Genomic DNA, 26,256 nt, shown 5'->3' on the forward strand with positions numbered 1-26,256 from the left:
AATAGGGGGTCATATATAATTCTGTGAAAAAAAATGAAAAGCTTAATATATAAGTTTTCGGTTCGATTGACTTTCAATTGAAATTTTTATTAATATCTGTGATTGAATTAAAATCGTATAAAATTTCCTTGCATGATTTCTGTATTCGAGCTAACAAGTTTTTCAATATAATTAATCACTTCTAACACTCGTAAATTTCTGGTGAAAACGTATTAAAAGTTTGATTAGTTTATATTTATAAATCAATAATTTTATTTTGTAGAGATAATAATGATGACAATATATGTCAATGATAAAAAAAAAAAATTTATAACTTTTATGAGATAAATGCATAGTCTCATTAATGTTTTATCAAAAAATAGTTCAATAACAACTTATAATAGACATTCTTATAAATCATGATGTAATTAAGTGACCAGGTGTTCAAAACGGCAATTAGTGTTTAACAATAGAATACTTGGTAAATCCATTTCATAAACTTTGATAAATTTTTAGTTCTCATTATCGAATATCCGGACCCAAGGTCGAAAATCATCCACGTATATAATTTTTTAATGATTTTTCGACGAATCACTGCTAGACACCTATAATTAATTATCACTCTTTGTAGTATATAAGTAAGCTCATTGATTTTTAATTTTAGTTTCAATTCTGAAAAAGGCAACACTCCTAAAAATGTTCGCTAAAGGTACGTTATGAATTAATTGCTACAAATTATTTTTTTATTTTATTAAATCTATTATCAATAATTAGCAACCTGCAATTTTCACGTTACTGCTCGAGTATCATTACTATATTTTTTTAATTTGTTTTAAATTTAATTTTTTATTAAAGTCTCATCAATGTAGTTACTGACATCCCTATCAAAAAAATCCATATCGGAATCCAGCCTATATTTCTATGTGTTCCTACATAATGTTTTCGAATGGATTCCCATATGGTTTCTAGTAGGAATCCGGCATAGATTCATACACGCGTATCAGTGGACAATAGACATAGAAATCCAGATACCCCAAATTCTACAGAATTTATTTACATGGAAACCCAGATTCCTGTTTGAACTTCCCATAAAGAAATCCATATATCCAAGTCTACATGGGAATCCAGGCACGCAGTTCCCTATAGAAAACTTTTTAACATGGAAAAAAAAATATTGCGATCACTACTCAACGGTATCGTGATATTCACTCTCCTCGGTTGGTTATACATTGTATACGGAAAGTCTTGGTCTATCGGATCGTGATTATCGGAAATCATAAGATCGTTTTGGTATAGTAGCGATCCGTTTTGTTATAATAATTATCTTTTAAGCCATTCCGTTAACGATATTATGAGTACCCTGGTTGGAAGGGACCACTGGATAAGGCTCGGACCAGGCATTGGCCAGTCGTCATGCCAGAATTCCGAGCTTTGGCGCGAGCCTTGGCTAAACATCGGGCCAAGAATTGGCCCAGGCCTAGGATGATAACTATGTCGCCAAGCCTTAGCAAACAAAAAAACCAGTCTTGGGCCAAGCCTTAGGAAACGAAAAATTGAGCCTTGGCCAAGGCTTGGGAAAAAAAAAATCAAGCCTCGGCCAACCTCGGGAAGCAAAAAGTCTGAAGCTCACCCAGTGCTCGATCTAAAATATTATTATTTAAATTAATAAATATAATTAAAAAAAAATTTGATCACATTTTTATCGGTATTACATCGGAGTGTAATTAACTAATTTCTGAATTAATGGGAATTAACGGATAAAATTATTTAAGCGCTACCGGGGTTCGAACTGAGATCCTCCTGTCTACTAGGCCGGGACGGTATTCACTGTGCTAAATCTGATGTCCAGATAATTATGATTTTTTTGCTTGTTAAATTATTTAAATACAATTTAATTCAAAAATATTAGATCGTAAAGATGAGGTGTCATGTAGTTTTCTTTAATGAACTTAAAATTTTCTGTTGAGTAATGGAATATATTCATTAATTTTTAATTTCATGATTTGATATAAATGAATAAATTAAGAGTAAGATCAAGTAGCATTATTAGGAAACGGGGAGGGGGGAGGGGCAAAAGGGGGTGAGTAGGCAAAATGGAGTACTCCCACAATATTTAAAAAAAAAAAAATTTTTTTTTCGTCTAATTGCTATAAATTCGATATATTTCCGCATTTTTAGCCCTACACATGACACCTGGGGCAAAATGGACCACCCGAAAATTCTGAAAAAATGATTCATATTTTTATCATCAAATTAAAAAAAAATTTAATATATTAATCCATTTTTCGGCTGATTCTCTGTACCTGGGGCTAATTCAGCCACTAAAAATATTCGAGAATAATATTTTATTTATTAATTGATAAAATTTTTGAAATAATGCTAAATAATCTGTAATCTAAAAAATAAAAAAATATATAGGCTCGGCCTATAGTCATCCTTGGCGATTCCTGCCTGGGTAGTGGCGCTTGAGAAGTAGATCGCGATAATCACAATCCGTTTTGGTACGATATGGATACGTTAACTGACGATCACTATACATTTAAGTATATTCACAATCCGTAGGATCATTATAATAAGTATCTAGTGTATCATTCATATCAGTATATATATTGTAGTAGTAGCAATAACTCAAATAGCTGATATAAGGATCTTACGTATCTAGCATATCGGTATTTATTATCGTGAAGATCAAGAAACAATTTAGTACTAATCACGATACAACTGCCGCTCTCCGTTGGTGAGCGATAAGCGCAATATTTTTTTTCCGTGTAATTATTCCATAAAAATATTTGAATTGTGAAATTTATCATATATCGATCTATAGATATGGTTTGGACATAAATTACTCTTATACTCTTAACGGGTAACAGTAAACGATTTTGAATTCAATTAATTCTGCTGATAGAGAGTAAAAACCTTTAAAAAAGAGTTAGCAATTTCTAGAATTTTTTCAATAAATCTGATTCATCTCCGAGAGTAATTTTTTTGACATTTTTTACTCTACGAGTGCACCGAAGATAGGGTTCTGTTAATTTCTCTGAGTGTGAAAAAAAGATACCTTTGTAGTATAGATTATAATGTATATCAATGTATGTACTTATTTGTGATTTAAAAAATTTTTATTTCCAAAGCATTCATTATCGTGTCATTCTGTGTGGCTGCTTCTCTCCAAAACTGGATGACAGACATACGTCCGTGTGGAAAAGGGATACCAACCCCTGAAGAGTTTTATATAGAGAACTGTCTACAATATCCATGTCCGTTTTACTTAGGCTGGAGGGTAAATGCTGCAATGGGGATGACCGCACGTAAGTTTGTTAAAAGTTTATACTATAAATAGATAAAATATATGGGTAATTCCATATCAATTCAACGACATTGCGACCCTCTTCGATTTTTTAAAATTTTCAATATGTCTTCATACATTTAGAAAAAAGTCTTCAGCTAAAATTTTAGCTCTTTATCTCCATCCATTTCGAAGTTATCATTTTTGCTTAAAAAGGATATATCTTTGACTATAATTATATAATCTCACTTTATGAGGGATTATTTTTTTTTAATTTTCAACGCTCTTTCCGAAAAAATATTCAAAATCGAAAAAAAAAAAATTTTTAATGCTATTTCGGCCATTTTTATTCAAAAAATTCGTTTTTCGTTCAATGGGATACTTTTGAATTTTTTCGAAAAAATTCACAAAATTCTATGGTGAAAAACAAATTTTTTGAGCCATAACCCAATATGGGCATTAAATAATTTCTAGTAAAATGAATTAAAAAACAATTTTTTTTCTATGTAATTTTGATTTATTTTTCTTCTAAGATCTCGTGATTTCTTCAGATACAAAACAATACTTTTTTTCTGAGTATTGTCAGTGTAAAATATAATATTTTACACGAAAATGTATAAGTGAGGTTCTTTTTTGCAATTAATTGTATATATCTTTTTAAATTAAAATTTAAATATATCAACCATTACATCGTATTATTCAGATTCATTATGATATTATCGGTAGTACTTATCTGATATTACTTTGAGATAATATTTTGAGACTATTTAGACAAATTACGTGATCTAAAAATGAAAATAAATTAAAATTTCAGAATAAAAGTTGTTTTTTAATTTTTGTACTAGAAGTTGTTTGAAGCCCATTTTGTGTTATGGTTCAAAAATTTGATTTTTCACCATAGAATTTTGTGAATTTTTTTTTAAAAAATCAAGTGTCCTATTGAACGAAAAACTAATTTTTTGACTATAAATGGACGAAAAAGCATTAAAAAATTTTTGTTTCTGGGTTTGAATATTTTTTCAAAAAGAGCGTTGAAAATAAAAAAAAAATTACCCCCTATAAATTGGAATTATTATAATTATAGTCAAAGATATATCCTTTTTAAGAAAAATGATAACTTCGAAATGGGTGGAGATAAAGAGCAAAAAATTTAAGTGAAGATTTCTTTCTAAATGTATGAAAATATATTAAAAAATTAATATAATCGAAGAGGGTTACCGTCGCAATGTCGTTGAATTGATATGGAATGACCCATATACATGACATGTTCATATATAATTGTATAATTGTAAATAATTAATATAAATTTAAACTTTTACTATTTAGCCTATCATGTTTCTGCAATGACAATCAAAGTTCGTTTCTCTCTGTGGGGAGACTTTTTTGTTCCATGGGCTTTACCTAACTCAGACGCTTGTAAACGTCCGAACAGCGACATCAGTGATTGTCCTTATCCTGCAGGTACAAAAATATCTCATTCGACAAGTATGCCAGTGCCGTCAATACCTCTTCGATCTGGAAACGTTTACAATGTCACCATACAATATTCATTGTACGACCAGAATGACAATTTACTCTGTTGCCTTAGAGCCCCAGCTCAAGTCATGAAACATCCACAAGAGCAAAATTAATACAATACGATATAATGGTGTATAATCAATATTATTTAAAATAATATATTCCAATACAACATAATATTTATAAAATCGTACTTTATTTATTAAATTAAAGATACATATATCTTTGATATATCAAACAAATCCATATGAGAATCCAGCCTATATTCCTGTTCGGGTTCCCACATGGTGGCTTTGGATCGATTCCCACATGGTTTCCTAAAGGAATCCAGCATAGATCCTGATATAAATTCTCACATGAGTTCCTATGGAGATCCACATCATGCTGAATCCAGGTACCCAGTACGGTTTTGTACATAGATTCTTATATAAATCCATACATTACTATATTCCTATGAATTCTTACATAATTCGATACCTTCCTACATGGATTTCTATAAGTTTCCATGCAATCCCACAAGGTTTAAAAAATATTTATGACTTTATTTGAAATTAACTCTTACAGAAAGTAAACGCTTGTGTTCGATTTAAGTTAAATTAATATTTTTTTATCAAAGTAAATTTAAATTGACTTTTGATAGTTTTGAAATGAGACAGCCGATATATTGAGAATCAAATGACAGCTTATGGCCAATCGGTTTTTATAATATTTTTTCCAATGTACTTTGAATTATTTAATTAATTAAAAAATCTCAACGAAAGACGTTCAAAAATATGCTCTCCCCAGATCTCCGAAACTGAAGATTCAAAATTTATAAAAAAAAATTCATAATTATGTGTTATTTTTATTTCTACATTTTGTATGTAAAATTTTTATTTTTTATTTCAAAAAATTACGAGTGTGTCAATTAATCATACAATATAAGTCACGATATCATAGACCTGGCTCCGATTCCCGAACTAAACCACCATTATTTTTTTCTCAGTTCTTTTTTATTATAACATTGAATTCACTCACAAAAAAAAAAAAAAAAAAAAAAAAACGAGCATTGAAATAAAAAAAAAATTTTAATTAAGGTACCGGCGGATAATAAGGCCTAGCTAAGGGAGATTTTTAATAAAATCGAAAACATTGCATTTAATTATGGAAATGTATCATTAATCTTTATTTCAATACATTAGCCATAAAATGTAATCAAGTAATGGTAATTTTTACCTTAAACAAACAAAAAACTATACTTTTACAATAACCATACGAATAAGCCTTATTTTACTACGGTAGGGTAATAAGGCCTACGGTTAAACAAACTGGAATAGTTTTTAGTATACTTAATAAAATTGGTATTAGAGATGAATCATCACTTAAATTTAGCAACAATACTTTTTAAGAGTCAGAAAACTAGATCTTTTTGCTCAGCAACACTTAAAATTATCAGTATCCTTATTAAGAGTCAGAAGACTAGATTTTTTATAATTTCTTCTGCACTACGACAGCATATGATGGATGATGAAATATAGAAGACAGGGAACGTGGTATCGGGACTCTATAAATTTATCGTAACATCTATATGCAAGACCGTTCTACTAGAGTAGCCTTTAGCGGAGGCGGTTATTTTAAATATCATTTCTGTCACTTAGGCCTTATTATCCGACAGGCTTTATTACCCGCGGGTACCTTACATAAAAAGAAGACATACTATTTGAAACTCTAGTGTACGAAAAATATGACGAATAATGAAAGATAAATTTACAAAAAGTTTTATAATAAATAAATTTAACAAAAAATACAGACATATTTGGATTTTGGGTATCAACACATATTTTATCACTCCTACAACAATAAGCAATTATATAACTCACTATTTTCATTGTTTTTTTTTTTTTTTTATTAATAAAAAATTAATTTACTGCAATAAAATATTCTCTGAATAATTAAAAAAAATTTATTTAACCCGATTTTTCATTTTCTTCCTTCTTTTTCAATAACTCTTTTTTCTTTTTTTCCAACAATTTTCTTTTTTTTACATTTTTTGCTTTCATAAGCTTCAACGTGCTTGGGATTCTTCGTTTCCGTGGCAGTGTCGTCGGATCTATAAATTAAAAAAATTATTTAAACTAAATTCCTACTATTACCTAATCCAATAAATGGATTTATAAAAATAAAACTTACAGTTTGTTGGAATATTCATTTTTTTTCTTAATACAACTAAAACTTGCTTGTTCATTATTTCCCGACAATGTTCACTGAAACCTGGTGGTAACCATCCACGTTTTTCGTCGCACTTCACACCAGGCATTGGATCCGGTAGTTTCGCAAACATTTCTTGAACCTCATTAGTAAGTACATCGCAATACTGAACCCAAGAAATATAAATTAAATATTATGCATGTGGATTTTTACCAAGATTTCCCATGGAAATCTACAGCATGTCAAAATCCATATGGGAATCTTGTATGGATTAGGAATTATAAAAATTAGCAAAAAGCGTCATCCCTATTAAAATAATCCATGTGGGATTTCGCATGGGATTGCATAGGAACTCATAGAAATCCATGTAGGAAAGTATGAATTTATGTAAGAATCCATGTAGGAAATCATGGGTATCTGGATTCCTATATGGGAAACCTACACAGGAAACTGTGGGTACCTGGATTTCCATATGGGAATTTGGAAATATGGATTTCTTTGTGGAAAATTCGTATAGGAATCTGGGTTTCTGTATAAGAAATTTCTATAGAATCCACTCTATCAAAAAAATCCATATGGAAATCCAGCCTAGATTCCTGTGTGGGTTTCCACATGGCGTTTTCGAATGGATTCCCATATGGTTATTGGTAGTGATCCAGCATAGATTCATACTCTATCAAAGAAATATTTGTGGGATTGCTTGGAAACACACAGGAATCCATATAGTAAAGTATGTAAGAATCCATAGGAATTAATATGAGTGTACGGATTTGTATTAGAATTCATGGGTATCTAGATTCCCACATAGGAATTTGTATATATAGATTTCTTAATGGAAAATTCGTACAGGAATCGGGGTATCTATATAAATAACTTCTAAAGAATTCGGGGTATCTGGATTTCTATGTCTATCGTCTATTGATACAAGTATATGAATCTATGTTGGATTCCTAGAAGCCATATGGAAATCCGCCCGAAAATGTCATGTGTGACCTAACATAGGAATCTAGGATCATCATATGGTTTTCTTTTATGGGGACGTTATTCATACAAATATCATAAAAAGCGTATATGTTTTCATAAACTTTCCCGTACAATACCTTTGTACGATTCCTGATTTAGTGTTGTATTAAAATTCTTTGTAATTTTTATAAAGTTGTAATACTTTTTGAGTTAATTAATAAATCATTAACTTCTTACAAATACTGATATAAAGAGCATCAATCAATTTTTTTGTTAAAAAATATCCTGCCAATGAGTATTAATCAGTTCTTACATAAATCCATACTTTCCTACATAGATTTCTATGGGTCTCCAAGCAATTCTACGTGGATTTTTTTGATACCATAATCCCAAATAAAATAGCTACTAATAAATTAATTGATAAATTACCTGATACAAAGTTTGTCTTGAAGGTGGAATAATTCCTTCCTTATAAATATAATCGTTTTCACTATATTGATTTGCTTTACTCTTATGTCTAACCTCTGGGACTTTTGCCGATGTAGTTTTAAGTGCTTTTGCGGCTGATGCCGATTTATAAGGTATCATAAAATTAGAACAAGTTTTTTTTCCCTTAACAGCTTGTTCTAAACCATGCATAGCTTTCAATCTATAATCAAGTGTCTGATATATCCTCGCCGATGGTTCCTTTCGTGGATCGTAACCCAATCGTACCCACATTATTCTCCACGGTCCAGTGGTAAAGTAATAAGCGACTTTAGGTAATAAAATACGTAATTGATCCTTATTATATTCCGTCTTAGATAATAATGCTGTCTTAGACCATATAGGACGTTCTTCAAATAATGAATGTATGTATTTATAATCATCATTTGTTAAATATTTAACTTTCATCGCTACATCAATTCCTGGTTTTGGTGTCGTCGGTATCGTTGGTGAAGTAAACTGGATACTATGAGCAAATCCTGCGCGTCTTTTCCTAGTTTTATTAGCAATATTTTCGGATTCTGCATCTTTTATTAAATCAGACTTCATATTGTACTGCTGTACGTTGTCCATACGACTAAAAACAGCAGGGGGAAGAAAATAAGGCACCTTATTGTCTAACCATTCGGGTGTTATTATTCCTTTGGGACAAATTAAGTCATAAATACATTCTCTTTTCTTGGGATCAGTTAAACTCTGTGTTACTGGAGTATATTGGAAATCGATGAGACTTGTAAAACAGAATTCCATAACAACACGTCCGAGTATTTTCAATTTCGGTAACTCATAATCGTTGTCTTCAGATAAATCTTCATATTTATTATAATTTATTTTTAATGGTATATTTTTAGATGGACTTACAGACGACTGATCATTAGATGATTCATTGTTATCATTATTATCATCTGTTTTGTTTGCATTTTGTTCAGCATCTATTTCGCAATTGCGTAATTCTTTAGATAGATTTTTAATTTCATTTCGATATGAATTTTCATTGTCAATTGCATCTTGTTTTGATGAATCACGAATCATTGCTGGCGATAAATTACGATAATTTCGTACTTCTTGTTCTTTTTCTGATTCTTTAGCTTTTTTTATTCGTGATTTTTTAACACGGATGCGTAATAAGAAACCTGATACTTCATGCCGATCACCGCATGCTGGTTTACAATAAGCATCAGATGGTCTAAATCTCAGTTCCAGTCGACGATTTGGAGTATTTATTGTCTAAAACAAAAATTTTATAATTCGCCTTTTTATATAATAAACAGTGAGATTATTAACCGGGTAATTTACCGTGACCTGATTTCTGACTTTTTTAATATTTTTTTTATTTCAACAATTTAAAATTTTTATAAACAAGTAACAACTTTAGCACTTTATTGTCGAAAGTTAATAATTTATGATACGGAAGTTAGCCGACGTCTAATAATGTTTTGATTTTTATAAGAACGACAAGTTATAAAAAAACAAAAAAATTCAAAAATTTCACTTATAGGATTTTTAATTTTCTACATGTGCATATTTTTGGTCTATTTTTTTTTTTTTTTAGTTTATTTGTTGAAAAAAAAATCTAAAAATTATTAAACGTCGGCTAATTTCAGGATCATAATAATTTCTTATCTTAATTATAAATTATGATTATTGTTATTATATTAGTCTCAAAATTCATCCAAGAAAAATTAATTCCATTCAAAAGATTAAACTATTGGTCTTTTTTATTTATTTAATAGTTGTGACAGCAGTAATCTTACGTCCAAAAATATATTTGCGACCAAGATTTGGTTAAATTTGAGAGTGAATATCTGAGTCTTTTAGAGGGTCAGAAATTAAGTCTATGGGAAACTACTTTTCAACTTCTCGCTATAAAAATTTAAAATTTAAAAAAAAAGAGAAGCTATTGGTTTTGGTCCGATTTTCGAAATTCGAGTTTTCATCAGATGTCGCAATCTTTAAAGATCAGAAACGGAACCATTTATCTTATATTGTATAGCACGTAATGAAACAAAACAATTTTAGATAAAAGTGATGGCTGACATCATATGAATTTTAAATCGAGTTTCATCCTAAGCCACACATTATATTTTTCATGATTACTTGGACTAAAAATTAGAGCTCAAATGTCTAGAGCCAAATGATTATTTTGAATGAATATGAATGTAGCAGCCATCAGACAAATTTAAAATTATTAATAGAGTAAATAATTAATAAAATGAAATTTAAAAAAATGCGCATTTAAAAAATTAAAAAGTGCATTTTTTACAATTATTATTTTTTTAATTATTTTCTCTATTTATTTATAATTTAAAATTTTTCTAATGTCTGCTACATTCACTCTCATTTAGTCTGAAGTTTATAATTAACAAATGCAGTGAAAAAAATTTTAAGTTAATTTAGAAACTAATTAAACTGACAAAAACTATATATTATTTTGTCCTAGGGAAGAAAAAGATGATTTTCATCCTACTAAATTACATACTGCAGTGCTTAGGAAAAAGGCAGTAACTTTATTTACTGCTTTTCTATTTAACTAATGTTAAATTAACATTAGAAAGATAGAAGTGAACTTACTGCCCTATTCCTAAGCACGACAACATAGGTCTGAAATTTTCTAATTTTGACTGGCTATTAAAACTTTGACTCATAATTTTAATGCAGGTGACAAAAATAAATATAAATTCTTACTGATGATATTGAACCCAGTCCGCCTAAACTTTCAATAGCTTTGTCCGAATTAATTACTTTGCCAGGATATTTTATACAGTAGAATTTTTTATCCAGTCTATGACCTCCAGGAAGAATAGGACCAATGTCTTCTTCTTCATTATCTTCGTTAGACAAATTGTTGCCATTGGCCTCCTGATAAAAAAAAATCCCTCAATAAAAAATATTTAAAGTAAACAAACAATTCTTCTCTCAATGCAGTGAAAATAAACTTACATTTGTGTTGGTTTCTTGATCATCATTTGAGTCATCACTATAAAAAATATGAGTAAAATGATTACTACCAGGTTCTTTTTTAATTTTCATTATTGGATAATTAATAATAATTTAATAAAATGTAATTCAGAGCTGACAAGTTTAAAGTTTTTAATCTCGTTTAAGGTTACTTGTTACTTGTTACTTTTAAACACGTGTGAGTACTCCGTCAGTAATATAGGAATCATGTGATATAATTGCATATAGTGGCCACATTTCTGGAAAACCTAAAAATGTCAGAAAATTATAAATATATTGGAAAAATCAGGGAATTTTCTCACCAAGCAGGAAAAATTTGTACGTTCTTTTTTTTTGACTCAAAACTCCGATTAATTTTTTTTTCTGTCAAAACTGTTCAAAAAGTGGCGCGGCGCGAATGCGATTGTAAAACCGTCTTGAAAAAAAATTAGTAGAAATTGATTCCAATAGCGAAAAAATGAAGCAGTTAGAATTAAAAAGGCTGTTAGAAAAAAAAAGTCTTAGTAGAAACCAATCGTCAGGATCTTGAAGCTATTAACATGCAAATTGACAAGTTAAAAAACCAAAAACATCAAAAGTATACATAAGTATTGAACTAATAAGTTTCACTATGTTTATTATTCGCGTACTTGATTAATATTTATTAGTATTCTATAAAACGTTCTTATTTATGAAATTTATTCTCGTAAAAATGAAAAAATTATTTATATTTTATTATAGAATAAGTTGTATAAATTCATAGATTTAAAATAAAAAATAAAAAATTATTAATTTGATAAATAAAAACAAATCTTTGACTATTGACAGATAATAAAATAAAGTTGCATTTAACGACAATGATTGATTATTTATTGAACTGACTTATACCATTTTATTTTGAATTAAATAAATATTTCCAATGACTTAATATTACTACATCTGGTCAGGGAATTTTTAAATTATTTTACTGGAATACCTGTAAAAGTTAGGAAATTTTAGTTTCAAAAATCTGTGGTCATCATGAATTATCATTTGAAAAATAATATTGTCCCAGCAAGAAAGTGTACCTCGGGTGTTTTCGGCATTTTTACTCCCACTGAGTGTTTTATCAACTAAATATTCTCCCGCGTTTCTTTGCGCATGCGCAGTTTAGAAATTTTGAGAAGTAGAGGCTATTTCCGAAGTTCATTCTCTCTCTGACACAAGTTTATATATATTACTCTAAAAATATACATGAGCCTTTTCTTTTAAACTATTTATCAATAACATAAGTGAAAGATAGAACGTAAACAAAACGTAAACAAAACTATAAAAAATAATAATGGATACTGATAAAGAAAAAAATAGTTGTACGTTTTTATTTAAAAAACGAAAAATACGCAACAATGCCACTCGACAACGTAAAAACTCATCAGGTAAAATAATATTTATATAATTTTTTTTCAATGAAACAGAGGTTATGTTTTGATACCAAATATTGCAACTATTCAAATTTTTTTTTTTGATTTCTGTTAATAAATTGCAGATTAATAAAAACAAAAATTGTTTGGAAATTTATGATCATGAAATGAGCATTTGTTGAAAAATTTTTAAAGAAATTAAGAAATACTATAAAATTTGATTTAAACATATGCGCAAAAAGATTTTGAAGTCCTTGGAAATATTGCGATGGTTCATTTGAAAATAAAAATTTCCCTTTAAATTTAAAATAAATTATTTGAAGTTATTAGCAAACTGAAATCAGTCGGAAATATAAAATATAAATATTATTATAAATTAACTTATTTATATATTTTATTTTACTCTTAATTTCCAAGTTCTCGATGTCAAAAATAAAAATTACAATGTATTTTATTTTAATAATTGTTTTTTTATTGTCTATTAGTCAATTGATTTTGAATAATATCAATTTTTATTTAAAATTAATTTGTTCCATGAATAATTAGTTTTTAAATACAAGATAATTCGTAGTTAAACTTTAATGAATAAAACTCTATCAAAAAATCCATATGGGAATCCAGTGTAAAGTCCTATGTGGGTTTATACATGGCGCTTTTATTCGAATGGATTCCCATATGATCACTTATAGAAATCCTGCATACATATACTTCCCTATAAAAAAAATCCATGTGAGATTACATAGGGATCCCTATAGGAAAGTATGGATTTACATAAGAATCCATGTAGAAAACCATGGGTATTTGGACTCCCATATGGGAAATCCCCATGGAAAACTGGGTACTTGGATTTCCATATAACAAAATGGATATATGGATTTTGATGTAGGAAGTCTACATAGAAATCTGGATTTCTATGTCTATCGTCTGTTGATTCAAGTATATGAATAATGTGTGGATTTTCATAGAAAACCATGTGATAATTCATATCGGAACGTATGCTGGATTCCTATAGGAAACCATTTGGCAATTCATCCAAAAATGCCATGTGGGAATCCACATAGAAATCTAACCTGGATTCCCATATAAATTTTTTTTATACAATTGTATCAATCGACTACTGACGTAAAAATCCAAATACCCTGGATTCTATAGAAATTACTTAAATAGAAACCCAGATTTTTATATAAATTTCCCATAAAGAAATCCATATATTTAAATTCTCATATGGGAATCCAGGTACCCATGGATCCTTATATGAATCCATACACTACTATATTAATTCTTATGGTTTCTTACATAAATCCATACTTTTCTATATGATTCTTATGAGTTTCCAAACATCCCCATATGAATTCTTTTATAGGGAATTATTTAAAACAAAGTAAAGTTTAACAAAAAAAGTTTGTACTTTATTTAAAAAATTTTTAATTCAAATTCAACTCAATATCTTTATTGTTCACATAAAACATATATTTTTATGTAGTCACACTGTATTTTCATCAAAGATTACGCTTTAATTTTTTTAATTATGTGCGAAATCGATATTCCCATAAAATTAATAACTTTTATTCATGTTCCATGACAATTATCCTTGAAAATGAAATAAAATTTTTAAAAGTGCGATAAAACTAATGCTCTATTTACAAAAATTTACTGTTCTTTAATTTTTAATTTATATTAATTATTTATAATATTCAAATATAGGAAGTAGTGAAGATGAAACCAAGGTAGTAAAAAAAGAACGCAGAAACTTGGGTCCAAATCCTTTACGACAAAGTGTAAGTTGATAATAAACTTAAATTAAATTTTTTCAAGAACAAGTTAAATACGAAATTTATTAATTTTTATCTTTTTGATTAGACGAATACATCAAGTAAACGAAAAACAACAAAGACAGAGAGCAGTGAAGATGAAGAAAATATAACAGTCTCATATAAAAGCCGTAGAACAGCAGTAGTAGCAGGTCCAAGTGATCAAGGTGCAACTGCAGTAATTGAAACAGAAACAGAATTAGAAAAAGACGCTCAATCAATATTTGAACGGGCACAGAAAATAAATGAAGAACTTGAGGGTAAAGAAGATGATAAAATATACCGTGGATTAAATAATTACTCTCAGTATTACAAGAAAAAAGACACTGCTGCTGGTAATGCATCCAGTGGAATGGTACGTAAAGGTCCAATAAGAGCACCTGCGAATTTACGTGCCACTGTACGATGGGATTACCAACCAGATATTTGTAAAGATTATAAAGAGACGGGTTACTGTGGATTTGGAGACAGTTGTAAATTTTTACACGACCGTTCGGATTATAAATTAGGCTGGCAACTTGAACGCGACGCAGTCACTGGTGCTGGAAATAGCGGCGACGAAGATGATAAAAAATACGAAATCGACAGTGATGAAGATAATTTACCATTTAAATGTTTCATCTGTCGCGATACATTTGTTGATCCCATTGTTACTAAGTATGTTTTATTACATAATTATTTATTATCATTTTAATGCTAATACTAATTACTGATAATTGATCTTGTGCGTTGCAGATGTAAGCATTATTTCTGTGAAAAATGTGCCTTAGAGCAGTACAAAAAATCAACTAGATGTTACGTATGTAATGTTCAAACAAACGGTGTTTTTAATCCTGCTAAAGAAATAATTGCGAGAGTTAAATCTGAAGATAATAAAATAGCTCATAAGTCCAGTGACGAGAATAGTGATGATGATAATTGTTAAATGGTAGTTTTTAAGTTATTTTAATTATTTTTAATTTATTTGAAATTTACAGTGAGGTAAGTGACCCAGTTACTGACTTTTAAAATTGCTGATTAAAATTAATAGATTAGTTGTAAAATAAAAATCGAGTATTTTAGTATCGATGAGTATTAAAATTGTTTAAATTAGACTATTATAAGTCATTTGTAATGAAGTTTTCCATGGACTTAATTGATGACCGTTAAAAATTGACAAGCTATCCTATCTAAAAAATCCACGTGGGATTGCATGGGGATCCATGTAGGAGAGTATGGAATTATGTATGAATCCATAGGAATTAGTATAGGAGTGTATGGATTTATACAACCTCTTCGATCCTGACACTCCGTATAGGAGACAATTTTGCCAGGGTCGGCAATTAGCAGCTGTTTGCTGAACCATAAAAATAATTATTGCTACAGCTTTAAAATAGATGGCTTTAAAAATTAGATTTAAAAAAATATAAAATATGGTTTTTTGTTTCTTAAAAGGTCTATAGTATACTTATAAAAAATGATTCAAATAGCAAACAAAATGATGACTCGGAACTGAGGAAGATAAGAATCCATATAGGAAACCATGAGTATCTGGATTCCACTATGGAACATTCATACAGGAAACTATGGGTAGCTGGATGCCCATATAGGATTGTAATATAGATATACAAAAATAATGAAGACGAAAAGATTGCACGTGGAGGGGTTCATGGTTAGTCGTTGTATTCCAGTACCAGCTTTTTGACAGACGTTCGAAAGGATGGATAGGGACGACCAAAGAAGTTCACATCCGAGCAGATAGCATCGATCGAATTAGATATTCTGTTGATAGGCCCAAAACGGACATAGTTTTTGGAGGATTTTGTAGTATTTAGCAGCCGGCTATGTCTTAGGCCCGTTTTGGGGCACATAAATTCAAATTCTAGTATTTCTGGAGAGTCAATGTACCCGTTGATTACCTTGTAGAAGAACGAAATGTCATTAACTTGCCTTAAATTCGCTAAATAATTGATATGAAGGTAATCATGAATAAAAGAACAGATTAATAATCTATTGGAAGGATACTTTTTAACAAAAAATTGATTAATTGATGCTCTTTATATCAGTATTTGTAATAAGTTATTTATTTATTAATTAACTCAAGAAGTATTACATTTTTATAGAAATTACAAATAATTTTAATAAAACATTAAATTAGGAATCGTACAAAAGTATTGTACTCCGGAAAAGTTTATGAAAACACATACGCTTTTTATGGTATTTGTATCAATAACGTGACGTTTTTTGTTAATTTTCCTAATCTATATAAGATTCCCATAGAGAATATAACATGGTGCAGATTCCCATATGGATTTGGCATGATGTGGATTCCCATAGGAACCCAAGTGAGAATCTATGCTGGATCCCAATAGGAATCCATTCGGAAACGCCATATAGGAACCTTTATAAGAATCTAAGTTGGATTCCCATATGGATTTTTTTGATAGCCTACAGTTCCTGGCTCTCTATAGGCCCAATTGTTGATCCTCAAATGTAAACGAATGTTGGTTGGTTTCATAGTTTTTAATCGAAATTATTATTACAATAAGAGCGGTCAAATAAATTTAAATCTCCAATAGTTTAATCTTTTAGACAAAATCAATTTTTCTAGGAGAAATTTTTATATCAACATAGTTATGATTGTAAGTTTAATATTTAAAAGTTCATTAATTTTAATGTAATTATAAAGCGAAGTTTATGATAATAATTTAGGTATTATCAAAACACCATTTATTTATATCATATATAAATTATAATTTTCGGAGGGTAAAATTTGAAAGTCACCTACAATAACATATCCGCTGATTACTGTCCCATTTAATGTCTCCCATATTTTAACGTTTAAATTAATTTTCATTAATTTAATTACGACTTAAAATTTGAATATACCCAATTTTAAAGATATAATTTAGTTTTATTTGCATACTTAAATGATGTAACAATATTTAATATTCAGCATACTTTAATTAACATAATTAAGACTTAAAGAAAAAAATCTGTTAAAGCTACGCTGTTTTTTAAATATTTCTAATAAAAAGTTATTAATTTTTAATTAGTTACAATAAAGTAAAAAAGTTGTTACTTAACACTAAGAAAAAAAAATTTATTTTACAAGAAAATAATTTTCTTGGGTCAATAAATTATTCGTTTTTTAACTTAAAGTAATTAATTATTAAATAAAGAAAGTGTTCAATTTAAATTTAAGTTATACTAGTGTTCTATTGCTGATAATTATTTTTCAGCAAAAAAAATATTTCTGCTGAAAAAAAAAGTTTTTGAGAAGAAAATATTTTTTTAGACAGACGTTTTCGGGAACTGTCAAAATTTACTTGAATCAAAAATATTTCAATCGAAAATTTTTTTTCTGTGTGGCCCCAGTCAATTTATTAATTTTTAATAAAATAATTCATCAAAAAAATTTCTACTCTTAATTTTTCTCAGTGGATTTCATACTATAGTATAGTTAATTTTTAACACAAGATTTAAATTTTAAAAATAAAAAAAAAAAAGTCAGAAACCGGATTACATTCAATTACTGGGTCATTTACCTTATTAGTAATTATTAATTAGTAATTGATTAATTGACGTGTAATTTAAAAATTAATTTTAATTTTCAGTTAAATTGATTCTGAGAAACTGATGTCCGTAGTTTGGAGTTGATGTTTTACGGAGGATATAACATAGCGTTGAATGTACAGCAGTCAATGTGTGTCAGTTGGATAGTATTCACTCGAGACAGCTTATGTGTCGCGTGGGTAGCTAAATATGTGAGTGTGTGTTTGTGTCCGAGGGACCGACTCACTGTCTTTTAAATCGATACAAAACACACAAGACAAAATAATATTTTTTTCATTTTGTATATTTAACAATAATTATTTTAATAAAAATGTGTAGATAATTGTTTTTAAATCAAAGTTACTGTTAATATTGTTGACTAAATAATTATTATAATTAATTAATTATTATTACTGATAATTATTACCATCATGTCAAGTAGTAATTAGTGCTAATGGCCAGTAATAATATTTAATCCATTATAAGATGAAATTTTTTATAAAATTAATGATTACGTACGGGTTGTAAATTATTATTAATTATTGATTAATTAATTAATTAATACTATAGTTAAATATTTTTAAATTACAATGAATAAAAAAAAGAAGTCTAAATCGATTTTAATTTATTTTAAAAATGATTTTTATTAATAGATAATTAAAAATAATGTAGTTTTTAAATAAAATAATTATAAAAATTGTATTTTAATTAAATAAAATCACTGTGAGAATTAAATTATCACTTTACCAGGTTAGTGTGTGTGTGTGTGTATGTAAGTATGTATGCATGGATATATCTACGAATTTATATATATGAGAAACTCAAGTTTAATTGATAATATAATTTCATTTAATATCTCAGACTACAATTGACTAAAGATATTTTACAATAATAAATATAGTTTTATTTTTTATTATAGATGAGTGGTAATGAAGGTGATGTCACCCCCATTGGAGGAGGAAACTCTGTCGCTTGTTGGCGACAGAAAATCCAGTGGTCTATTACAGGAAAAGGGAATTATCAGCAGCCGAGGTGGGGGTGGTGGCAGGTTTGGAATCAGAAGTCATACAAGAATGTATACTGAAGAAAGTAATCATCAAATGGCTAGCGAAATGACATCAACTAACTCTACTAGCATCACCAACACCACGACAGCTATGGCAGCAACCACAACAAATTCAGTTACAGCAATAACTTCTCCAGCTACAACGTCTGTGATTGAGACTGATGGCAGTGGTGAAAAAGTTTGTGGAGTAAGTGAAAAAACTGGTGGGGGTGTTGTTACATTTGCTGATTCTGCAGAGTATGATTTGATTGATTCTACAAATATTGATGATAACTTGCTTGGGCAATTTCATGAAGATGCTATAAAACAGGTTTGCTTTCATTAGTGGATTGATATGAATTATAGGTATATTATGTGACGAGGGATGAAACAAGAGAATTTCAGAGTAGGGTGGTTGGTTGACACTACCCGCAGTGAAATCGGGTTTCATTCTGAGTTACATACTAGATTTTTCATGATTACCTGCATTGAAACTTAGACAGTCAGTCAAAATCAAGTTGATTTAAGACCAATGGTGCGATCAACCTTAGCGTAAGCGTAAATTGTCATTTGCAATTTATAATTAAGGGTAATCTCGCAGTGCCTTCCACTTTTTAACAATATGAAGAGACTTTCAGCTGTTATAACTGTATTTAAATTTTAAAACCTTTATTGATAAAAAAACAACCTAGAAGCAATTTCGCCACGATATAGAATTTTTAGAAAATTACTTACAGTTATCGACTAGGGGTTGAAAGAAATTTTTTGAATAAATTTTAGTTTACAAAATTTGAAAATTCGAATTATAAAACTGACATGAAGATCTTACTGAAATTTATTTAATAAATTTCGTTCAACTCCCAATGATATTTAACGCTAAGTAATTTTTATTAAAATCTATACCTCGGCGAAATTCTACGTTGTCCTTTTTTCAAATAAGGTTTGTTTCTTCACAAGGATCGAAACAAGTTTATTTCTGCCCGATGATTGACGGCAATCACAATTTACGTGTATGCTGATATTTATTTGCGACATTGGACAGATTATTTTATTTTGACTGGCTGTAGAGATACTGAAACTTTAAGTTTCGATGCTGGTATAATGAAAAATACATTACTATTAATTGAATTTTTTTTAAATACTTGAAATTACGAAATATTATTACAGGCCGGTGTTGGTTACTTTCAAATATTCGCAGCATTATGCACGGGTCTTAGTCTTGCAGCAGATACCGTTGAATTTTTTGTCGTACCTTATATATTACCAAGTGCGGAAGTTGAATTATGTATCAAGGACAATGAAAAAGGATGGTTGGGAAAAATAACACTAGTTGGTCTTGCACTTGGCGGAATCGGATGGGGTGGATTGGGTGATCGCATTGGACGTCGTAGAGCATTACTGTCAGCTATGTCAGTTCATATTATTTTTAGCGGTGTAGCGACTTTTATGCCTACCTACGGAACATTTATGACTGCACGATTTATTTCAGCCATGGGGTAATAAACTAATCAATTAATATATATTATTTCAAGGGGTTAGAATTAAAAGGGTATAAGTGAGTTTTTTTTTAAAATAAGATATTGACATTTAATAATTATACTATTTAAAATTTCTTGTCGTCCTACTATACATTATCATAAATTAGAATTTTCCTGTAGAAAATCAGACAGCACAAAAATTTTAATTTTTTCATTCATACTCTTTCAATCCTGACCTTTTCAAAATTTATTATTTCAAAAAACAACTACATATATGTAATATATACATTAGGGTAGTCCTTGTTATGGTCATTTTTGAATTTTTATCATTTCACTCTCCTCAACTCTTCCAAATAATTAAAAAAAAAAACTTCCATTAATAAAACTCGTGAGGAAAATCTTCAATTCATAATTGAAAAAAAATAATGGTTAAATATATTTCATAGTCTCCGAAATTTGAAACTCATCAAAATAGCAAAAAAATAACTAAACTTTTCTTCAATTGTAGACGAATAGCAGAAAAGTTATTTAAAAGATATCGATGACAAAAAGTATAAAAAATAATATTTTGTCTTTTTTTACGGATAAACCATAATTTAATGTACTAAAATGGGTCCAAAATCATACCAACTCTTTGTCTTTGTGTTGTCTCTCGATCACCACAAAAAAAATACCGTTTTTATTTTATATATTATCGCTCTGATCTGAGTCAAAACTCATTTGAAACCTTATTTTAATCACTTACAAAGATTTCTGCCTGAATACATCGATTTTATTGAACATAGTAATCGTGAATAAAAATTTTAGGAAATCTTGTTCATAAATTATTTTCAATGTTTTGAATTTTCCAAGTTCAACATAAAACTTATCTGTTTTCAAGTTTGAAAACACTAATGTAATCCAAGGTATTGTCAAGCTAAAAACATTGAAAATAAAGTTTTCGAGTTCTTTGAGCTCGAAAACAGTAAGAAGTTTTGGAGCTGGCCCACGGGGTCAACCGATTTACAGATTTTTTTTAATTATTTGGAAGAGTTTTGGCGGGTGAAACGATAAAAATTCAAAAATTTTTCTTAAGATCACTCTAATACATATATTTACATATATATATATATATATTAATAAAAAATAATTTGTGTAGCGTTAGCGGTGCAATACCATTGGCATTTGTCTATATCGCCGAATGCTGTCCGCACATTAGTCGTTCAAAATGGACCAGCATTTTAATAAGTGCTGGTGCACTTGGTGGTGTCTATGCTGCACTATTAGCTTGGATCGTAGTACCAACAACTGGTGAAATGGTCGTACTAGAAAACAAAGAACACTTTAGCGCTTGGCACAGATTTTTATTGATGTGTTGGATACCGGCTGTCTGTGCGACAATCAGCCTAATATTCATACCAGAAAGTCCACGTTATTTGATAGAAGCCGGTCATGATGTTGAAGCGATGATGGTTTATCAGAGAATATACAAGAGTAATACACGTAAAAACATAACCGGTGCTGGTGCGATAACAGCAACAACACAGTATCAATTATCTGAATTAGAATTACCAACTAAAAGACCTCGAAGACGTGGACACTGCAGCGGAACTTGTTCACCACCTTCTCCATCATTGTCTAACAGTGTTAATGGTAATAATCATAATCATCATCAGTGCAGTAATAGTACCAGTGGTGTACTTGCAGACATAACTTATTCAATACAAGTATTTTGCAATTCATTTATTGAATTATTTTCATCATCATTTTTACGTATAACTGTAACACTTTTGATAATATGGTCAGCTGTTGGTTTTGGATTATACGGATTACTTCTCTGGTGTCCAGAGTATCTAAAAGTTATTCGTTCAGTGGAATATGAGCAGGATACGATACGTTTAATAAATAAAGAATATATAAATCAAACTTTTACATCATCATTAGAAAATCGTTGGTATAAAAATTCAATATTTATAAACTGTAAATTTACTAAAATGGTATTTAGTCATGTTGATTTTGACAATTGTACATTTAAATCCGTCGAATTTATCAGCATCAAATCAAGCAAAACCCATTTTGTTGATAGTATTATTGTTAACTCGAAATTTCTCGATACTGATTTATCAGCTAAAATTTTTAATCGGTGTGTTATGGAAAATAATACGAAATTGAGTGTTATAAGTCCGTGTCCGACATTGGATCTTGATTATAATATTTATATTGAAGAAGCACTTCATGGACATTTGGTAGCTCAAATTGTTATCGTTGTTGCTGCGGCATTTACGGGATACTTTATACTTACAGCAACATTTCAACGCCCTAAAATAATTGGTAATTTAGAAATTAAGTTATTAACTAGGGGTGTGCAAATAGTATTTTAATTGAATCACATGTAATTATTCAAAGCATTCGTGAGATTTACTTTAATTTAATTCTGAATATTTAGTTAAAATTTTGAATTTAAAATTTTTGTAACTTTTGATAAATTATAGAAAAATTATTGCAATGATTTACGAAAAATTCAGATTTTTTTGAATTATTCGAAATTTTACGGATACTTGGAATTATTCTAGTTTTTGAAGAATTCAAATTTTCGAATAATTCGAACTATTTATGAGTTTTTCAAAGAATTAAAATTATTTGAATTTGAAAATTTACGAATACTTCGAATTATTCATGAGTTTTTTGAGGATTCAGATTTTTGAATAATTTGAAAATTTATGAATGCTTCAAATTTTTTATGAGTTTTTGGAGAATTAAAATTATTCGAATTTGAAAATTTAAGAATAATTCGAACTATTCATGAGTATTTAAAGAATTCAGGCTTTTTGAATTATTTGAAAATTTACTAATGCTTCGAATTATTCATGAGTTTTTGAATAATTCAGAATATTCAAAAATTTACGAAGAATTCGAATTATTCGAGTTTTCGAATAATTTAAATCTTTCGATTAATTCAAAAAGTTATGAATAATTCGATCTATTCATGAGTTTTTTAAGAGTTCATATTATTCGAATAATTTGAAAATTAACGAATACTTCAAATTATTCGAGATTTCAAAGAATTCCAATATTTCGAATAATTAGAAAATTTCTGAATAATTCGAATTGTTCATGAGTTTTTAAAGAATTTTAAGTATTCGAATAATTTGGAAATTAACGAATACTTCGAATTATCTATGAATTTTTCAAGAGTTCAAATTATTCTAATAATTCGAAAACTTCAGAATAATTCGACTTATTCGTGAGTTTTTGAAGAATTCTGAATTTTTGAATAATTCGAAAATTTACAAATATTTCGAACTATTATGTATGAGTTTTTAAATGATTCAAATTATTATAATAATTCGAAAACTTACGAATACTTCGAATTTTTTATGAGTTTATTAAGAATTTAGACTTCTCGAATAATTCTAAAATTTACGAATACTTCGGATTTTTCGAATTTTCGAAGAATTCAAATTTTTCAAATAATTCAAAAACTTCCGAATAATTCGATTTATTCGTGAGTTTTTTAAGAGTTCATATTATTCGAATAATTCTAAAATTTACGAATACTTTTAATTATTTATGAATTTTTCAAGAGTTCAAATTATTCTATCAATTCGAAAATTTACAAATACTTCAAATTATTACGAGTTTTTGAAGAATTCAAATTTTTTGAATAATTCGAAAGTTTACGAATAATTCGAAAATTTACGAATAATTCGATAATCTACAAAAAGTTCTAAACCTTACAAATATTTGAATTTATTTGTAAGTGTGAATTATTCGCTCACCCCTAAAATGATTTAATTAAATATAATTATCCATATTCAATATTAATTCAAATATCATTGCAGGTTTATCATTACTCGTATTTATAATTGCCGTAGTATGCAGTTTAATACTCATCATAAGTAAAAATAGTGCATTAGCAGTACTAGGATTCGAAGGAGGTTTTATAGCCATATTTGCAATGATCTGGACTATCTTAACATTCATAACAATTGAATTATTTCCAACCCACTTGCGCTGTACCGCATTCGGACTCATGGCAGCAGGATTCAGAATTTTCGGATTAATCGGCACTGCTATTTATCAAACTATCGTCAGTGCTCATTTAATAATACCACCTTTACTTACAGTATTTACACTAGCTATTGTAAGTATCGCAACATTTTATCTCCCAAATACAAATAATGTCTTTTTATAGAGTTATTTAAATTAATTATTAATAAAACAATAATTAAAAGCACAGTAGTAAAAAAATATATATACATACATTTATATATCGTACGCACATGATGCGAATAAGCTAGTGAAAGAAAAAAACCAAAGAGTGAAGACTAATGTAAGTAAATTGTATAAATGTCGAATAGTTATCGAAGGCAAAAAAAATACTGATCCATTTCTTCTTATAATAATTAATTATATCAATTAAATATCAGATGAAAATATTTACATAACATTGTAATTAATATATCATAAATTTTAGTTAATATTTAAATATAATAATGATAATAATAATAAGCTCAATTATAATGATAAAGTAGTAAAAGAATGTACTTTTAATGCTTGCCATAATTAAACTTAATTATATACGTAATTAATAAAACAAAAACTTTGCGATCAATTTAAAACTCTACACACGTACACACATATCATATATGTAAATATTGATAATATAATTTAAATGATAATATTTGTCTTCGCCTTAAAAGCGAATTTAAATGGAATGAAAAAAAATGATAGTCAATTAAAAAAAAAAAAATGATATTGAAAAGATGCTATTTGTACTTTGACTAAAAATTAATTTATAATTATTTTTAATAGTTTTAAACTATTTTTACCTGCGCGTTGTGTCATTTTTTTATATATGTATAATATAAGGAAATATATGCACGGTTGTATGTGTAAATAATATACACAAAAAAAAATTAAATATAAATGCTGTTTTATTATGTACACAATTAATTATGTATAAATTAGCGCAGCTTATTTTTTTAGGCGCGCGATTATTTGATTTTTAAAAAAAAGTTTAATAACAATATTGTAATAATTATTATTATATTATTATTAAAATGACAAATACGCAATTTATGTATATAGATAAAGTGAAAACTGGTAGTTGTTGATACATTTTGATGATTATTATAAATAAAAGTAGTAAACAGCTGTATATTATTTTGACGTAATTGTATTACTTTTAAATCTACAATTATAATAATAGGAATAATAATCAATAAATAATTTATTATACGTAGTTACTATTTATGTATAATGTAATCATTATAAAAGCTAGATTGTATACTTTTATGGTAAAATAATTTGTTTAGACCCTCTTATCACGCTAAGCGTAATGTAGGCCGACTTTCGTGGGTATTCTCTTTCTATTTTTTTTTTTTTTTATATTACTATTATTAGTATTTATATAAATATCATGTACAAAGTTTGTCATTTAATTTACGATAGATAAATTATTGTTTTATTTAAATCTCGTAGTTATCATCAATCATCACTGATATATTTTAAATATGTAAACAATACGAGATAATGCTCATTCCATTGCGCAACAAGCAAAAATTATTTTGTTTATAAATGCAAACAGTACTAAAGCTCTTAAATTATAATTTCCACAATCACTCATACATTTTTTTTTTTTTTTTTTTTT

General features: G+C 28.3%; 4 protein-coding genes across 6 annotated transcripts; 3 read left to right on the forward strand and 1 right to left on the reverse strand.

The window, feature by feature from the left end:
* Positions 1-578: 578 nt before the first annotated feature.
* On the forward strand, positions 579-4,962 carry LOC103573530 (NPC intracellular cholesterol transporter 2). Its single transcript, XM_008552671.3, has 3 exons — positions 579-688; positions 3,111-3,287; positions 4,592-4,962. The coding sequence occupies exons 1-3, from the start codon at positions 676-678 to the stop codon at positions 4,894-4,896; spliced, it is 495 nt and encodes a 164-aa protein (XP_008550893.1). The 5' UTR covers positions 579-675; the 3' UTR covers positions 4,897-4,962.
* Positions 4,963-5,047: 85 nt separating this feature from the next.
* On the reverse strand, positions 5,048-12,262 carry LOC103573571 (general transcription factor 3C polypeptide 5). Of its 2 annotated transcripts, none has more exons than XM_053736878.1 (7): positions 12,245-12,262; positions 11,537-11,625; positions 11,360-11,396; positions 11,105-11,278; positions 8,363-9,646; positions 6,953-7,136; positions 5,048-6,872 (listed from the first exon to the last, which is right to left on the reverse strand). In XM_053736878.1, exons 1-7 carry the CDS (start codon positions 12,245-12,247, stop codon positions 6,730-6,732), a joined length of 1,914 nt encoding a protein of 637 aa, XP_053592853.1. In that variant the 5' UTR covers positions 12,248-12,262; the 3' UTR covers positions 5,048-6,729. The 2 variants fall into 2 exon arrangements, with proteins under 2 accessions (XP_053592853.1, XP_053592854.1); XM_053736879.1 differs by lacking the exon at positions 12,245-12,262 and adding an exon at positions 11,680-11,946.
* Positions 12,263-12,474: 212 nt separating this feature from the next.
* Positions 12,475-18,449, forward strand: LOC103573532 (E3 ubiquitin-protein ligase RNF113A). The gene is made up of 5 exons (XM_008552674.3): positions 12,475-12,771; positions 14,461-14,534; positions 14,617-15,224; positions 15,303-15,495; positions 18,164-18,449. Exons 1-4 carry the CDS (start codon positions 12,678-12,680, stop codon positions 15,490-15,492), a joined length of 966 nt encoding a protein of 321 aa, XP_008550896.1. The 5' UTR covers positions 12,475-12,677; the 3' UTR covers positions 15,493-15,495; positions 18,164-18,449.
* LOC103573531 (synaptic vesicle glycoprotein 2B) lies at positions 18,223-26,222 on the forward strand. 2 transcript variants are annotated; one of them, XM_008552672.3, is made up of 5 exons: positions 18,223-18,313; positions 19,021-19,477; positions 20,314-20,642; positions 21,763-22,934; positions 24,446-26,222. In XM_008552672.3, the coding sequence occupies exons 2-5, from the start codon at positions 19,031-19,033 to the stop codon at positions 24,796-24,798; spliced, it is 2,301 nt and encodes a 766-aa protein (XP_008550894.1). In that variant the 5' UTR covers positions 18,223-18,313; positions 19,021-19,030; the 3' UTR covers positions 24,799-26,222. The 2 variants fall into 2 exon arrangements, with proteins under 2 accessions (XP_008550894.1, XP_008550895.1); XM_008552673.2 differs by lacking the exon at positions 18,223-18,313 and adding an exon at positions 18,539-18,851.
* The last annotated feature ends 34 nt before the right edge of the window (positions 26,223-26,256 follow it).

Source organism: Microplitis demolitor, chromosome 2 (assembly GCF_026212275.2).
Source record: "Microplitis demolitor isolate Queensland-Clemson2020A chromosome 2, iyMicDemo2.1a, whole genome shotgun sequence".
Taxonomy (NCBI): domain Eukaryota; kingdom Metazoa; phylum Arthropoda; class Insecta; order Hymenoptera; family Braconidae; genus Microplitis; species Microplitis demolitor.